This window comes from Gopherus flavomarginatus, chromosome 16, assembly GCF_025201925.1.
Source record: "Gopherus flavomarginatus isolate rGopFla2 chromosome 16, rGopFla2.mat.asm, whole genome shotgun sequence".
Lineage (NCBI taxonomy): Eukaryota > Metazoa > Chordata > Testudines > Testudinidae > Gopherus > Gopherus flavomarginatus.
Window position 1 is genome coordinate 2893783 of NC_066632.1, and position 17829 is coordinate 2911611.

The 17829-nt window shown below is 56.2% G+C and overlaps 1 protein-coding gene across 1 annotated transcript in view; it reads left to right on the plus strand.

Annotated features, from left to right (window-relative positions):
* Nucleotides 1-17829, plus strand: part of CACNA1A (calcium voltage-gated channel subunit alpha1 A) — a 163894-nt gene that overhangs the window by 48462 nt on the left and 97603 nt on the right. Inside the window, exons 4-6 of the mRNA XM_050925167.1 lie at nt 11371-11462; nt 13571-13723; nt 15682-15869. Coding sequence (XP_050781124.1) covers nt 11371-11462; nt 13571-13723; nt 15682-15869 — 433 coding nt within the window. The remainder of the gene's footprint in view (nt 1-11370; nt 11463-13570; nt 13724-15681; nt 15870-17829) is intronic.

Sequence of the window (17829 nt, forward strand, 5' to 3'; positions counted from 1 at the left end):
GGAACACCCACCACACACACACTCGGATGGTAGAGGAAGCTCCGTCTCTATGGCCTGTCTGCTGTCTCTGCTAAAGCTGCTGGCAAGGGGGCTGGTTGCGCCAGTGGTGCTGGGGGGTTTGTGACATGGACATCTGGTCAATAGCATCTGGGCTGAGACCCACCCCCTCCCAAACTCTTGGCACACGGGGCTGGCGGACACAGCGCTGGGAAATGGCTGTATGGATGATTGTCAGAGTCCGCTCCGGCTGTAGGAGTGAGAGAGTTCAAGGCCAGAAGGAACCATCAGCTCCTGTCTAGTGTGACCTCCTGTCTGACACAGGCCACCCGCACACCAAGCCCAGCAACTGGGATTAGACGAAAGGATCCCAGCTCGCAGGAGACTAAGCTGTTGTGTGCCACAGGCAGAGAACTGGAGGCGCCGAGATGCTCCCAGTGCTCGAGACTCAGCAATGGCAGGAAATTGATACAGTGAGATATACTCAGTGCCTGCACTGTGCATCAGCCCCGGGGATGGGCTAGTCGGGCACTGGGCAAGGGGGGGCCATGGTGTATGTGGGAGGACAGGCGAGTACGAGAGGCGTGAGGCTGTGCTAAGGGGATGTGTTTGGGGGGAGGCTCTCTGATGGAATCCCCAGTCTCGCTGCCCCAGGCGGCTTGTAGGGCTGATTTCTCAGAACTGGTACGCCACGGTCCATGCAGGTGGGGCCAGGGAGGAGCAGGGACAGCTGCCAGGGGGATTTGGCATCCTCAGGTGGGTAGTTCTTGTCCCATTGCCATGCATGGTCGGGTCATTCGTCTCCATCCAGAGCAACATCATTCAATATGAAACGGCCTGCCTGCAGCTGCTGAGGGGGTCCCCAGGGCAGGGGGCTCTGCTGGAGTATGGGGGATTGTCATGTGCGGGGAGAGCATAGGCTATGCCGGGTGCCCTTTGCCTCAGTGTGTGAAGGAGAACAGGAGACAAGGGGAGTGTGTGAGTGGGAAAGGAAGGGGGAGGAAGGCCGCAGCAGCGTCTGTTCCCTTCTCCGCTGTGGATGGAGCTCTGCTGGGAGAAGCAAGAAAGAGGGAATGTGAAACGAGAGAGGGGGAAGGGAGACAGAGCAAGAGGAAAGGACAGAGCGGATTTGGGAGGAAAGGAGCAATAACGTGAGGCAGGGAAAGGCCCCGCCAAGCAGAACTCCAGGGCTATCTCCGCCCTCGGCTGCAGGACTCCGGCACAGGGCAGAACTCATGTTCTAATTCCAGCCTCTCCCCTTCCTGCCCCCAACAAGGGCATGGGGCAAGTGCAGCCACACACACCAACAGCCTGTGCACACAGGTGTCTCTGCATGTACAGGCACACGGAGCTCTCACTGACATGTGCATTCCCACACAGGCACACAGAGTATGTACATGCACAGACACACGCACCGTTCACAGACGCATGGCGTTCACGTGCATGCAGACACACACATGCACACAGAGACACATGGCGTTCACATGCATGCAGACACACATGCAGACACAGACACATGGAGTTCACACATGCAGACACACATGCACACACAGACACATGGAGTTCACATGTGTTCAGACACACACATGCGCACACAGACACATGGAGTTCACACATGCAGAGACGCACACACACAGACACATGCAGTTCACATGCATGCAGACACACACATGCACACAAACAGACACATGGAGTTCACAAATGCAAACACACATGCACACAGACACATGGAGTTCACATACATGCACACACATGCACACACATGGCGTTCAAATGTGTACACGCACACAGAGACACATGGAGATCACATGCCTGCAGGCACACACATGCACACTGACACATGGAGTTCACATGCATGTAGACACATGCACAAACACACATGGAGTTCACATGCATGCAGACACACACATGCACACACAGACACATGGAGTTCACACACATGCAGACACACTCATGCAGATGCACAAAGACATGGAGTTCACACACATGCAGACACACACAAGGACATGGAGTGTATACACACACACACACACAAGCTCACAGAGTGCACACACTTTTCATACACACTTGTGCACACACAAACACACAGGCACTTTCAGTTTGCAGCAGAGCACAGGCACTCTCGATCGACGGCGTTATGCCAGGTGTTGTCGGTCCACACATGGAGCTCCAGCTCCTGCCCTGAAGACCCTGCAGTGCTCTGCTCCCACGTAGACAACTTACAAATGTCTCTGTTGAATCCCACCTCTTAGGCGAATATTGGGTGCTGGACTGTTTGGGAAATTTAGCTGCGTTGGAGCTGCTGGGAGCAGAGCTTTTGAAAATCTGGCCTCCAGAGCACACTCCCCACACCCACTCACACAGAGCACATGCACACACGGCAGCACGCAGACTCCCCCCTGCTGACCCTTTCCCAGCACCCAGCATAGAGGACGACTCTCTATGAAAACAGGAAACAATATTCAACGCCAACTCCTGGCAGTGACCCTTCATTGCTCTGTGTTCACACATACCTTTGTGTTTCTGCCACACTGTACGCACGCTGGGCACGACACCACCTACCCTCGAACACCTTCCACAGTGTGTGTGTACAAGGCACAGTGCCTTCACGCTGGGCATGACGTCCCCGCTCCCAGCGCATGCACTGCATTCGTACGCAATCCTGTGCCCACCTAGCTTTCCACACCTGCCACCTCCACTCTGGGCACGATTCCACATGCCCTCATGCTTGCCCTGCACTGTATTTACATGGGGCACATTGCCCATATACCCCTGCACACCTGCCTTGCTGTGTGTACATACCAAACACCCTTTCATGCCTGCTGCCCTACATACTTGTTCCTGCACTGGTGCTGTGCACACCTGCCATGTGGGGTCACACACACAGGCCACATCCCGCTCCCCTTTTCACCCATGAAGGCACCTCAACATCACAAAGCTGTAACTTGTCTGGTGTCACACAAGGTCCCTCCAGCAAACCTATCCTGGATCAGGTTGGCCTGGGGGCTCTGCTCCATGGAAAATGTATATCCCCTGACACCAAGCCGAGGGGCTGTCACAGACCCCCACTCTTGCAGAGAGCTGTGTTTCTGAAATGACATCCGTGCTGCTCTCATGCCCCGTCACCATCCCTCTTACCAGGACTATGGTAAGAGCAACTAGGACAGAATTGGGAGCCTAGATACTCTGATGATGTGTGCTATGTAAAAATGTAAACTACAGCAGATTAGAGAGAGAGATTACAACTGTGGGGTGGGGTGGATGTGTAGGGATGGGTAGATAGAGAGGATTTGGGTAGAAAAATCTGTTGCCTAGAGTTGTATGCAAACACTAAAGGCGAGATCACTGCTCTGCAGTTGGCATTTGAACTGTTCTTGCTTTGGGACAGGAAGTGACGGAGGATCCTGTATGCAGTTGAAGTAGCACACGGGGATCCTGCATGCAGTTGAAGTAGAGACAGAGGGGAACTGGTCGGCCGGGTTAACAGCCAGACACTTGAGAAGCATCTTTAATGACCACAGCTGGTCAGGACTTTGGTGTAGCAGCTTGAGAACACACAGCTGCGAGCAGCACCGCACCGCCGCACTGGAGCGGCACTCAGCCAGGGAGGAGAGCATCCCTTGTGGAGTCTCCCCTGCTTCTCACTGACCAAAGGAGCAGATCCTTGCTGGCCTCCCCTCCAAGGAGTGCGGTGCTCCCCTGTTCTTAGCTGGGGAGAGGTAGCAGGGGAGTGACATCACTGGAGGATACCGGCAACAGCAGCTCTCTCCTCTCCCAGGCCTCTCCCCCTTCACTCCACCATCTGCCCCAGGGTTCCAGGGAAGGCACATTTTCCGCCACCCATCACACACACAGGCTGTTGATTGTGTCAATGAGATGGGGCTTGTCACCAAGGCAACAAGCATGAATGAGCACAGGAAAGTAACCCTGGAGACTGTGTGAATGGGAAATGGCCAGTTGCTATGGAGATCTGGTAAATGGGAAGAGACCCTCTGGCATGACAGAGACAGGATAAGCAGCAGGCAGCATGGCTACTGCCAGCTACCTCAGGGATGGTGGGAGAGAGAATAGGCTCCTCTGGTTAGAGCAGGGACTAGGTATCAGGACTCCTGGATTCTATTCCCAGCTCTGGGAGGAAGTAGGGTATAGAGGTTGGAGATGGGGAGAGGAGGTGTCAGGACTCCTGGTTTCTATTCCCATCCCTGGAAGGGGAAACAGACAGCCCCTGGGTAATGCAAACCCAACTTATGCAAATCTGCACATATGGAAAAAGTTCCATAAGCTAGAAATAGGAGTGTGGTTTTTTTGTTGTTGTTGCGCAGTTGTCGGGTATACATTTCTGACTTATGCAAAATTCAGGTTCTGCAATGGAACACTTGTGTAAGTCGGAGAGCGTCTGTAATGGTTAGAGCAGAGGACTGTGGGTCAAGACTCTTGGGTTCTGTTTCTTCTGGTGAGAAATCCTGAAGATGCTTATAAGGCATGCTCCCCCCCAAAGTGCCCAGGAAGAACGTTGTCCACAGAAGTCTTGGCGCCCTCCCAGGATATGAGAATCCCACTCTCTGTGGGAGTCCAGCCCCATCGCCCTCTCCAGCGAGGCCCAGTCAAGCCCTTGAGCCCAGGCACTCTGTCTCTCTGGTTTGTGACAGGGCCCTCGGGAAAGAGGTCTTGGTTAGGGTGGCCCAGCTTTTGCTGTCTATTGGCCCCAGAGCCAGGGGCGGTTCGAGTGGACAGCCCTTTATCCCAGCTGGCTTTGATTTCCTGCTAGAGGCCCTTGACAAACATGGATCGCTCTACACTGCGGCTGGGAACGTGCCTCCTAGCCCGGGTAGGAAGACCTGCACTTGCCCTGCTCAAATGCACATCTGACAAGAGAATTGCAGGCGTTGCAGCGTGGGGGAAGGCTCAGGGTAGCCACTTGAGCTAGGACCAGGGAGTCGGGTGGGCTTGGACTCAGGTGGCCAGCCCAAGTCGTTACCCATGCTGCAGCACCCACCCTGCTGTTTTCAGCATGCTAGCTTGCACAGAGCTAGGGCATATCTGTCTGCCCAGGCGAGGAGCCACCTTCCTAGCTGCAGTGTAGGCAGACCCTAAAAGTCCCTATTTCAGCAGATAGTGTCCTATGGCTCCTGTTAGACCCACCCCAATGGCTCTCCAGTCTCATGGCCTCCTCACCCCTCCAGTCAGGCTCTGGACTTTCACCTGACCTTCTAAGATGCTCTGGTTCCCACCCCCCTCGGCTCAGCACACCTAGTGGGCATTTGACTCCTTTCGGCCAGAGAGGGTCGGGGACAATGGTGTGTATGTGGTTAACTTTTGAGGGCCCTAAGTGAGAGGAGAATCAGGCCGTGAAGATTTTGGCGCCATTCAATCAGTACAATCGACAAGAACAGACCAAAGTAGCAAAATGCCCACTCTCAGGCTGAAAATCCTCTTTCCCTCCCCCACCCCCAGACACCTTGGATTATAATGCAAAGGATGTTAAGGATCAGATTGACTTTGCACTGGGGTTGGACTTGAATAAAGGAAATGTAGGGATGGAAGGGACCCCATGAGGTCATGTAGTCCCTCCACCCGCACTGGGACAGGTTTAAGAATATCTAGGCCACCCCCGACCTCTGTTGGTCTAACCTGTTCTTAAAACCCACATCTCAGAGCTAGACCCCACAGCAGAAACAGCAGGATCCTTGTGTGGTGGCTTGAGCCTTATTTCATACATTTGAGGGCCAGAAGGGCCCGTTCTGATTATCTAGTCTGATTTTCTGAGGAACACAGGCCAGAGAAACCACCCTGCGATTCCTGTGAACTGGGGGGTATGTTTTAGAAAGATGTCCAGTCTTGATTAAAGGTGCTGAGCGATGGAGAATTGGCTCTTTCTAGCTGCTTTTGCATGATGCTGTCTTGTTTGGACAATTTTTCAGTTGATCCCCTACACCTGTTTTCCCTTTTTCTTAGTAATAATGCTGTGATACCACTTTGTGCTGTGACCTAGCATTGCTTGTGAGCGAAGCAGCATCGTGCTGGATCTGTCGGGTAGATGGGAGACAGCTCAGGGCGAGGCAGGGAGTGATGTGTTTCAGGGGGTTTGGCCACAGTGGTCCAGCATGTTGCTATCCATAGAATGAGACGTACCAACCAGGTTTTGACTGTGTCTATTAAAGCTCCTGATGGAGGTATTAAGTGTGAGGTCCTAGCTAGATCCTGACTCACCGGTACTTCCATTGTGTCCCTCTCCTGCAGTGAGGTGTGGTAATCCCATTCATTTCACAGCCCCATTCATGCTTAGGCAGAGTGACAAAACCATTGCGCAACCTAGTTAAATTGTCATGTCGCCTCCATTCCCAGAAATGGCTGCGTTTCATCATTTGATGAGCAAAGCCTTTGTAGTATTGCTGTGCATTGTCAAACAGCTGCTGTGCCCCACCCCAGAGGTGGATGCATTTCAGCACTGATATTCCAGTAGACCATTATTGCACAGCTTTTAAACAGTGACTATGCCCCAGCCCAGAGGAGGCTGCATTTCGGTGATCGTGGCATATACTTTGTATATCCGATTATGTTCTTTGGGTTGAAAGGACGGTGAGCTAGGATTACCCTGGATCCCTGCTGCAGGGACGATTTTCGTACTTCCCCAGGGTGCTATCATCTTATTGTCCTCTTTTGAATGCATCCTGCCACCTTTTCCTTCCCAGCTCCAAGGAGGTGAGAGCAGTTTCACCCCCGATGCTTTTATGGGAGAAGTTGTTAACATCAACGTTCAACGCTTCTATAAATACACTCCTGACGATCGTATGTAAAGGCATCAGAGGCCGTGGTGGCCTTGCTAATTCTGTAATTAAAAATAGCAGAATGCAGAAGCCCGTGGGAAGCGCCTGTCAGTTCCTGACTCTAACCTGCCTCCGTCTCCTGCTGGCTTTGAGGGCTGTGCCACTGTGGGCAGGCGCCACCGCTTGGTCGGCCAGCCACACAGCAGGCAGCGTCTTGATTTCAGAGTTGAAGCTGCAGGGATTGTTGGGTCTGACTCTGCTCGGGTGTAAATCAGGAGCAAGGCCTTTGAGCTCAGCGGAGCTGCTGCAGAGTCAGAGCCTGGTTAGGGCTGGGCTGGATGGGGCAGCATGTCACGGAACTGGGACCAATGGAAATAAATGGCACAGGGCTACAGAAGCCTGAATCAGCCACTCCTCAGGCTGCAAGCATCACCCAACAGCACAACTGCACAGATACGGCACCCTAGAGCGCGAGCGCCAGCCCCGCAACTGCACAGACACGGCACCCTAGAGCGCGAGCGCCAGCCCCGCAACCGCACAGATACAGCACCCTAGAGCGCTAGCGCCAGCCCCACAACCGCACAGATACGGCACCCTAGAGCGCGAGCGCCAGCCCCGCAACCGCACAGATACGGCACCCAAGAGCGCGAGCGCCAGCCCCGCAACCGCACAGATACGGCACCCAAGAGCGCGAGCGCCAGCCCTGCAACCGCACAGATACGGCACCCAAGAGCGCGAGCGCCAGCCCCACAACCGCACAGATACGGCACCCAGGAGCGCGAGCGCCAGCCCCGCAACCGAACAGACACGGCACCCTAGAGCGCGAGCGCCAGCCCCACAACCGCACAGATACGGCACCCTAGAGCGCGAGCGCCAGCCCCGCAACCGCACAGATACGGCATCCTAGAGCGCGAGCGCCAGCCCTGCAACCGCACAGATACGGCACCCAAGAGCGCGAGCGCCAGCCCGGCAACCGCACAGATACGGCATCCTAGAGCGCGAGCACCAGCCCCGCAACCGCACAGATACGGCATCCTAGAGCGCGAGCGCCAGCCCCGCAACTGCTCAGATACGGCACCCAAGAGCGCGAGCGCCAGCCCTGCAACTGCACAGATACGGCACCCTAGAGCGCGAGCGCCAGCCCGGCAACCGCACAGATACGGCACCCAAGAGCGCGAGCGCCAGCCACACAACTGCACAGATACGGCACCCTAGAGCGCGAGCGCCAGCCCCGCAACTGCACAGATACGGCACCCTAGAGCGCGAGCGCCAGCCCGGCAACCGCACAGATACGGCATCCAAGAGCGCGAGCGCCAGCCACGCAACTGCACAGATACGGCACCCTAGAGCGCGAGCGCCAGCCACACAACTGCACAGATACGGCACCCTAGAGCGCGAGCGCCAGCCCCACAACCGCACAGACATGGCACCCTAGAGCGCGAGCGTTAGCCCTGCAACCGCACAGACACGGCACCCTAGAGCGCGAGCGCCAGTCCTGCAACTGCACAGATACGGCATCCTAGAGCGCGAGCGTTAGCCCTGCAACCGCACAGATACGGCATCTTAGAGCGCGAGCGTTAGCCCTGCAACCGCACAGACACGGCACCCTAGAGCGTGAGCGCCAGCCCTGCAACTGCACAGACACGGCACCCTAGAGCGCGAGCGCCAGCCCTGCAACCGCACAGACACGGCATCCTAGAGCGCGAGCGCCAGCCCCACGACCGCACAGATACGGTACCCTAGAGCGCGAGCGCCAGCCCCGCAACCGCACAGACACGGCACCCTAGAGCGCGAGCGCCAGTCCTGCAACTGCACAGATACGGCATCTTAGAGCGCGAGCGCCAGCCCCACAACAGCACAGATATGGCACCCTAGAGCGCGAGCACCAGCCCTGCAACCGCACAGATACGGCACCCTAGAGCGCGAGCGCCAGTCCTGCAACTGCACAGATACGGCATCTTAGAGCGCGAGCGTTAGCCCTGCAACCGCACAGACACGGCACCCTAGAGCGCGAGCGCCAGCCCCGCAACCGCACAGATACGGCACCCTAGAGCGCGAGCGCCAGCCCCACAACTGCACAGATACGGCACCTAGAGCGTGAGTGCCAGCCACGCAACCGCACAGATACGGCATCTTAGAGCGCGAGCGCCAGCCCCACAACCGCACAGATACGGCACCCTAGAGCGCGAGCGCCAGCCACGCAACCAAACAGACACGACACCCTGGAGCACGAGCGCCAGCCCTGCAACCGCACAGACACGACACCCTAGAGCGCGAGCGCCAGCCCCACAACCGCACAGACATGGCACCCTAGAGCGCGAGCGCCAGCCCCACAACCGCACAGACACGGCACCCTAGAACGCGAGCGCCAGCCCTGCAACCGCACAGATACGGCACCCTAGAGCGCGAGTGCCAGCCCCACAACTGCACAGATACGGCATCCTAGAGCGCGAGCGTTAGCCACGCAACCACACGCATATGGCATCCTAGAGGAGTGCATTTTCTCATCTGTGAAGCAGATCTGAAGACCACACTGCCACAGTTTTAATCTCTCAGGAATGTGTTTAAAAGAGGCCTGATTCTAGACATGAGCAACCCTAGAGCTGATCATGATCTGCCTCCCAGCGTATCTGGACCGTAACGCTTTGGTGGGGAGATGTTGGGGGGAATGTCCTCAGTTTAGCTCACTGCTGTTCCAGACCCTTGGTGAGTGGCAAGGACAGCAAACGTTTCCTATCCGGGCAGGTGTTTTCAGGAGCGGGACTAAGGCGCAGGAATGACTGATGGGCCCGCAGGAAGGAAGGGACAGGCCAGCAGAGTTTGGATCGGAGGCACTGGGGTATGACAGGGCATCAGGGGTGTGTGCTGGGTGTGCAACAGTGCAGGGGCATCCGGGACGGAAGCTTGCGCCTGGGCAGCAGAGAAGTGTCTGAAATGAGGACCTAACCCCCCAAATGTGCCCCCAGATCCTTTGTAACCCTCATGCCGGGGGGTCCCTATCCCAGCATCCCCTTCCCTTCCTGCATCCACCAAGGTCTAAATCTGGCGCTGGCAATGGGAGCCCAGGCGGCAGCGTCTCTGAACTACAGTCCATTGGGGAGAGGGCTGGAAGTGTGTGGCTCTATCCTTTTATCACATGCACCCCTCTCTCCGTAGTTGTGCCTTTTGCTGATTCATGTCTCGTAGCCAGGAGGAATAAAAGCTTTGTAACCAGAGTTACTTATTGAACCCCTGTGATTCAGCTTTTAATTATCGTAAGAAAGAGACAAACAGAGAGCTAGATTAACTCCCATTCCCAGAGCCATTTTCATCCCAAGAGAGCTAAATATGGAACCATTCACTTTCCTTCAAAGTGCAGCCACTTCTGGGTGGGGTGCAAGTAGCAGCTGTTTAACAGCCTCGCAGCAACACTGTACTGGGATGGCTCACCCAGCACTGAAATGCAGCCACTTCTAGGGTAGAAGGTGGCTGCTGATAACACCCACACAGCAATGCTACTCAAGAGTTTAGGTCAGGAGGTAATGGAGAATCCTGTATCCAACTGAAACTGCAAGGAAGCATTTTAAGGAAGCAAAATCTGACTTGGACTATGGCCAGGACACTGGAGTTAAAGCCTGTTAGTCTAGATACTGGGCTGATGAAACCAGTTATGGGTCTGATCTGAAATGTTCAGTGCTACGGTCTGACCAGGTTTGTGTGTTATAACCGGGCTGGTTATAACTACTGAGGCCACCTGCGCCATGACCCTGTCTGAATTCACAGGCTGGTATATGCAGGTCTGGAAAACCTCCAAGGAAAACCCAGGGGCTGAGATGGCTGCTTCCATAGGGAGCTCTCTTCCGAGTCAGTCAGTGCTGTCCCCACTGCCTCAGCTGCAGGGAGTAGAGTGACATTCCCAGCGTGACTGAGGTGATGCGGGATGGGCCCCTTCCTGGATGACATGAAATCAAACTCCTGTCAGCTTTTGCTCATGGGATCCTGTGGCACTTTTCCGAAGAGCTGGGGTGTTAGCTCCAATATTCTGGCCAAATGTCAAGGCAGATAATTGCATTCTGCCTCCTTCCACTCCCCCTGGGTGTTCACATGGAGATTGGCTCATTCACGTCCAGAGCAGCCGTGCGGTATTGCCATGCGCCGTTAACCAACTGCTGCGCCCTCAGTGCTGAGCAAGTTATTTCGGCGGTTTGGGATCCGTGGCAGGAATGTGCTAAAGAAATAAGTAGATGACGATGGTTTGATTTCTCATCAAGCAGGTACCCTTCACTTTAGCCGGTAACAGCATTACGCCTGGGTTCTCTCCTCGGCTCGGGGAGAGGCGTGAGAGCTAGTGGTCTGATCGGGGGAGTTGGGAGTCGGGTCTCCTGGGCTCTGTTCCCAGCTCTGTTGACTTGCTTATGTGAGGGTAGAATCTGACCCTGAGGGCCTTGGCTGCCCAACCCCTTTTTTCCACCAGGTCCTACTGTGCCCCGTCTCCACATGCCTTTCTTCCCCCCTTGTGGCAAAATTACAGCGTTCCTCTCAGAGGGGAGCTTTCCCCTGTCAAGGCAGGTGGCCTCACTTCCCAGTGCGCCCCTTATTCTGTCTCTCTCCCCTTCATCTCTTGCAGCATCTTGGCCAAAGTCGGCTCCGACTTCGACCTGCGAACACTGCGGGCAGTTCGTGTGCTCCGGCCGCTAAAGCTGGTGTCGGGGATCCCAAGTAAGTGAGTTAGTCCGTGTGCTCTCCAGGGGACCTGGGACCCAGCCAAGGGTCCCTGCCACCACCTCATGGGACCCGGCACCCGACGCTGGGCTTGTCATCCCCCAGTGAGCCCCGGCACCCAACCCCAGACCCTGTTACCACCCTATGGGACCCAGCACCCAACCCCAGGCCCTGTCACCTCACCTCGGGCCCTGTCACCTCCCCATGGTATCCGGCACCCAACCCTAGACCCTGTTACCTCCCTATGGGACCCAGCACCCAACCCCAGGCCCTGTCACCTCTCCATGGGATCTGGCACCCAACCCCAGGCCCTGTCACCTCACCTCGGGCCCTGTCACCTCCCCATGGGATCCGGCACCCAACCCCAGACCCTGTTACCTCCCTATGGGACCCAGCACCCAACCCTGGGCTTGTCATCCCCCAGTGAGCCCCGGCACCCAAACCCAGGCTCTGTCACCTCCCTATGGCACCCAGCACCCAACCCCAGGCCCTGTCACCACCCTATGGCACCCGGCACCTAACTCCAGGCCCTGTCACCTCTCCATGGGATCTGGCACCCAGCCCCAGGCCCTGTCACCTCCCCATGGGATCTGGCACCCAACCCCAGGCCCTGTCACCTCACCTCGGGCTCTGTCACCTCCCCATGGGATCCGGCACCCAACCGCAGACCCTGTTACCTCTCTGTGGGACCCAGCACCCAACCCTGGGCTTGTCATCCCCCAGTGAGCCCCGGCACCCAAACCCAGGCTCTGTCACGTCCCTATGGCACCCAGCACCCAACCCCAGGCCCTGTCACCTCCCTATGGCACCCGGCACCTAACTCCAGGCCCTGTCACCTCCCCATGGGATCTGGCACCCAGCCCCAGGCCCTGTCACCTCCCCATGGGATCTGGCACCCAACCCCAGGCCCTGTCACCTCCCCATGGGATCTGGCACCCAACCCTGGGCCCTGTCACCTCCCCATGGGATCTGGCACCCAACCCCAGGCCCTGTCACCTCACCTCGGGCCCTGTCACCTCCCCATGGGATCCGGCACCCAACCCCAGCCCTGTTACCTCCCTGTGGCACCCAGCACCCAACCCTGGGCTTGTTATCGCCCAGTGAGCCCCGGCACCCAACCCCAGACCCTGCCACCTCCCTATGGGACCCAGTACCTAAACCCAGGCCCTGTCACCTCCCCATGGGATCTGGCACCCAAACCCAGGCCCTGTCACCTCCCTATGGGATCTGGCACTCAACCCCGGGCCCTGTCACCTCCCCATGGGATCCAGCACCGAACCCCGGGCCCTGTCACCTCCCCATGGGATCCGGCACCCAACCTCAGGCCCTGTTACCTCCCTATGGCACCCAGCACCCAACCCTGGGCTTGTCATCCCCCAGTGAGCTCTGGCACCCAACCCCGGGCCCTGTCACCTCACCATGGCATCATCCAGCACCTAACCCCAGGCCGTCACCTCCCCATGGGACCCAGCACCCAGCCCTGGGCTCTGTCATCCCCCAGTGGGGCCCAGCTCCCAGCGGCTGCCCTGCTACTCTCATGCTGAAGCTGGGATCTGGCAGGAGCTGCTGCAGGGAAAGGTTTTAGGAGAACTTGTCTGACCTTGTGTGTTCAGAGAATGACTGCTGCCGGTCTCCGAAGCACTTCTCAGTTTGCAAACATTAGTCAGGTACCTAGGAGTCCAGAACCAAATGGCCCCACTTGCGCGGGGGTGGGAGTGGGAGGTGTCTCCCCAGTGCTGCCTAGAAGGGAATGACCCCTTCTGTGATGCTTTATTGTGACAGTGTGTAGGAGCCCTGGTCATGGAGAGGACCCCATTGTGCTGGGTGCGATACATCTATTAGGTATATTATGGTAGCGCCTCCATTGTGCTCCACGAATATAGAACAAAAAGATAAGCCTGGCCCAGAGAGTTTCCAGTCTAACTGATCTACTGCCCTCCTGGTTTGGGTGCTCAGAGCTGAGCACAGGATCTTTGGTGTGGTCCCTACACAGCTGGGTAGTGAGGGACTCTCTCCTCGCTGCTCCGGGGCCCCAGAATCCCAGGATCCTGCCTTTGCTGTGGGAGCTGCCGTCTGACACCCTGTCTCCTTCTCTCCCGCCCCAGGTTTACAAGTTGTTCTGAAGTCCATCATGAAGGCTATGATACCTCTGCTACAAATTGGCCTACTGTTGTTTTTTGCAATCCTTATTTTTGCAATCATAGGATTAGAATTTTATATGGGAAAATTTCACACCACTTGCTTTGATCAAGTGACAGGTAAGTCCAGTGCCCGCATCCCCTGTCCCCTGCGTTTGAATCAGGGGTCCCGTAGATGAGTGAGGCAGAGAATTGCCGGTCAGGCGGCAGAAAGGGGCCAGCACAAGCTCCCTTTCCTTGCATGCTGGTTCCACATAGGGAGGAATGTTTGTCTAGCAGGGGTCTGGGAGCTAGGACACCTGGGTTCTAATCTCAGCTCTCGGAGCGGTTGGGCATAGAGCAGGATGCTTGAGACTTGGAGGTTCTGCTCCCAGCTCTTAGAGGGAAAATGGTCTAAGGACTAGAGCAGCCAACAAGGAGCCAGGACATCTGGGTTCGAGTCCAGGCATTGGCACTGACCTGGTGTGTGGCCTCAGGCAAGGCACTTCCCCTCTCCGTGCCTCAGTTTCCCCCTCTACCATGTGGAGGTCACGTTGACATGGATCAAGGCTAGATGAAGGAACATCTGTAAAGGGCTTGAAGAACCTCAGCTGGAAAATCCCAGTCCTTGTTATGTGTGACAGGGTGATATGAACACAGCTGGCACCAGTCCTGTGGGCAGCAACCCAGCCAACAGGTGACAGCACCTTCCCTGGCCAAGTGTCTCAGGGTGCAGGGCTGGAATCTGCCTATCATTTCCACTTTTCTCTTTCCTTCTCCCTCCCCCGCTCCTCCCTTGGCCCCTGGCCTTCGCTCAATATGGAATGGCCTAATTATTTGTCTCCCCTGACGGAGATGTTGTTAATTGAAGGAGAGCTATTTCTGCAACGCGGCCATGTCATCGAGAAGGGGGTTGGGGCAGGGAAGGAGAGGGGGTCGGAGGAAGCACCTGCAGGGTGCCAGGCAGTCTGACTCTCCCAGCAGACACGAGAGAGGTGGCTCTGATTTGTATTTGCAAATCCTGGCTACCGAGCTGGAGGGAACCAGCACTCAACGCCAGGACAGGGTGTCTGGGAGTCAGGGGCTGGACCTCAGCTCAGGGTCCCAGGAAGAGTCTCCCTAAGGCACTGTAGAGAGGGACTTTCCCTTTCCTGCTTTGGGTGTTGAAGAAGAGATGCTGGACCAGGACCCAGGAGACCTGGGTCCAGTTCCTGGCTTAACCTGGCCTCCCTGTGTAACTGGGCAAGTCATTTGTGCCTCTGCTCCCCATCTGCGCAATGGGGTAATACCCCCAGGATGGTGGGTAGTAGGTCAAGGGATGACTTTAAGATGTTCAGATGCTGTGGTGCCCAGGTAGGGTGACCAGACAGCAAGTGTGAAAAATCAGGACAGGGGTTGAGGGTGGGGGTAATAGGCGCCTATATAAGATAAAGTCCCAAATATCAGGCCTGTCCCTATAAAATCAGGACATCTGGTCACCCTGTGCCGAGGGTGAGAGAAATAGGGTCTGGAGCGTAGGGGCGCCAGTCCCCTCCAGAGAGGGAGTGTGTCTGGGATCCTGATGCTCGGCTCCTGAGGGGGAGCTGCCAGTGCTGTCCACAGGAGGGCTGCAAGGCATGGCATGTGTGGGGATGACCGGGTACCCCAGTGCCTCCTTCCCCACGGCTCCCATCCCCGTGGAGCACAGGGCCCAGTCCTGCTGCCACTGAGTCCAGCAGGAGCAGGTTCAGGGCTCCTTCCTGACACCTGGAGACAGGGGTTCTGTCCATTCCCACTCCCTTTTAGAGACCAGGTGGGCTCCTTGGATGCCAGGCTCCTGAACGTCAGCTGCTTCCTCTTGGCACGCAAGTCCTGTGCCCCACATTGGGGTCTTCCAGCGAAAGGATTTGGGAAGGGCTTGGTAGCGTTACTACATCAGCTCTTTGACAAGCGCAAGGGGCCATGTAGGGAGAAGCCCTTGGCTTCTATGGAGTGACCCACCAGCCCTCGGATTAGCTATCTGACGTGAGGTTACCCGCCAGCCATGGGGTTACCTGACCTTCGCAGGGCTGCCCGCCTGCCATCGGGGTATCAGTCCTTTTTCTTTTCCCACCCTGCAGGCGAAATCAAGGTCGATGTTCCGTGTGGGAAAGAAGAACCAGCCCGCATGTGCCCCAATGGGTCAGAATGCCGTGAGTACTGGGAAGGCCCGAATTATGGGATCACGCAGTTCGATAACATCCTGTTTGCTGTGCTGACTGTCTTCCAGTGTATCACCATGGAAGGGTGGACCGAACTCCTTTATTATGTGAGTAATATGGGCTCTAAGGCCTTCACTGCCTGGCATCTGGAGGGCAGGGCAGGAAATGCATGAGGGGTAGGGGGGTCCCTGCGTAGATTGCTTTTCGTTACGTGGATAAAGAAGCTGTGCTTAGCAGTCTGAGCATAACGCTGAGAATCAGGACTGTTGTGTTCTCTTCCTGAGTCTGCAGCTGATTTACCGTTTGGCCATGGAGGAGTCACTGCCCTGCTGTGCCTCAGTTTTCTCATCTGTAAAATGGGGGTGATGATCTCACAATGTGAGTTTGTTAATTAGTGGTTGTAAAGCATTTTGATCTGCCTGCTACCCACACTGACTCTGTACTGCAGGGTCACTGCACCCACCTAGCATGGGTGTCATCTCTATACTGCAGGGCCATTGAATCCACCAAATATGGACACTGGCTCTACTGTGCCTCCCTGGCCCTGGCCCTGCCCCTGCCCTGTAGAATCACTGCAACCCCTAGAGAGAGGCACAAATCTTCTTGGCCAAAACAACTCGTTTCTCAGCTCTGAGTTACGTGAGTGAGACCAGAACAGACCTGGCTGTTCACGAGCCCTGAATCAAGTGGGGCATATTCTCAGGTGGGCCGATAACCATCACCCCGAGGCAGCCAGCCCCCAAGCAGCCCCAGCGCTGGGACCAAGAGGCATCTTGTGGCTGACATGTGTCCAGACTCCAGAGGGAGGCTCGTGGCCTCTCCCGGACTGCAGTTATGAAGCCGCCAGGCAGCAGTGCTCAGTCTAACGGGAGCCTGCTTCCAGGATGCTGACAGGCTGCTTCTCTCTCAGCATTTTGTCCCTGATCCAAAGTGCAATGGGGTCCTTACTACCAAGAGGCCAGGCACGCGGCTGGCCATGTGTGCAGAATTAATGAGCTGGGGCATTCTGCTGAGTCAGGGAGAAGGGTGAAGTGCTCCACAGAGATGGGAGGGTGGGGGGAGACAGAGGAAGAGAAATAGAGAGAGAGCAGTGCCTGGCCTGGAGCCTGTCGGCCTCGTGGCAGTTGGAGAATAGGGGATGAAGCTGGGCCTGCCTGGTGGTGGTATATAGAGAAAAGGTGCCAGATGGGGCCTCTCACATGCACAGCCAGGGGGTGCTGGATTGCTGGGGTTACCTGAGAACCCCACGTGACAGAGATGTGTGTGTGAATGAGACAGAGAGAGTGACAGGCCCTTTCAGGGCAAAGGGGACCAGCCCTACCTGTGCCGTAATTAGTTGCCTAGCAGCCTGAGGGGGTGGGGCTAATGGGATGGTTACCTGAGAACACCTGGGTCTCCTAAAAAGGGCTGAGCAAACTGCGTTCCAGGGAATTCGCTCGGGGAGCCAGGTTGGCCTGGGTAGAAAGTAGGGAGTTCCTTGGCAGGGGAGGCAGAAGGGAGCTGCTAGGATAAAGGGCCTCCAGGGTGAAAGTCCTGGGATGTAGGGCTCAGCTAAAAGCACCAATTACTGCAGAGCTGTCCCGTGCCATGAGGGGTGCTCTGGAGGGGGTTCCAGTGTGGCTGAGTGTGTTAGCTTGCAAGTGGGGAGTTCGTTAGTGAGCATGGCCCTGTAGTGTGTGAGTGGCAGTGCAGGACTGTTGAGAGAACCTGTGAAGGGAGCATTGTGGAAAAGTAGATGTGTTCATTTGCAACTGTGTAAGTGCTGGGTTATGGTAGCATGGCTGTAATATGTCTGTGTGTGTTAATGCTAAAGTGTGTAGGTGTGTGAGTATGTCTGGTGTGTGCAAGGACAGCCCTGTGGTGCATTAGCATGTAGCTGGACTGTGGGATCTTGAGTTTAGCTGTCTGAGACTGAATAGGGCGAGAGGTGCTTTGAATGGTGACCTGGCCAGTTAGTTCTGGGAGGAGACCATGAAGGAAAGCCCAGGGTGCAGTGAGAAATTGCCTTGATGATCCAGAAGGGGGCACTTCTCCTGTCCATTAAGGGCTGTTGAGCTCAATGCTTTG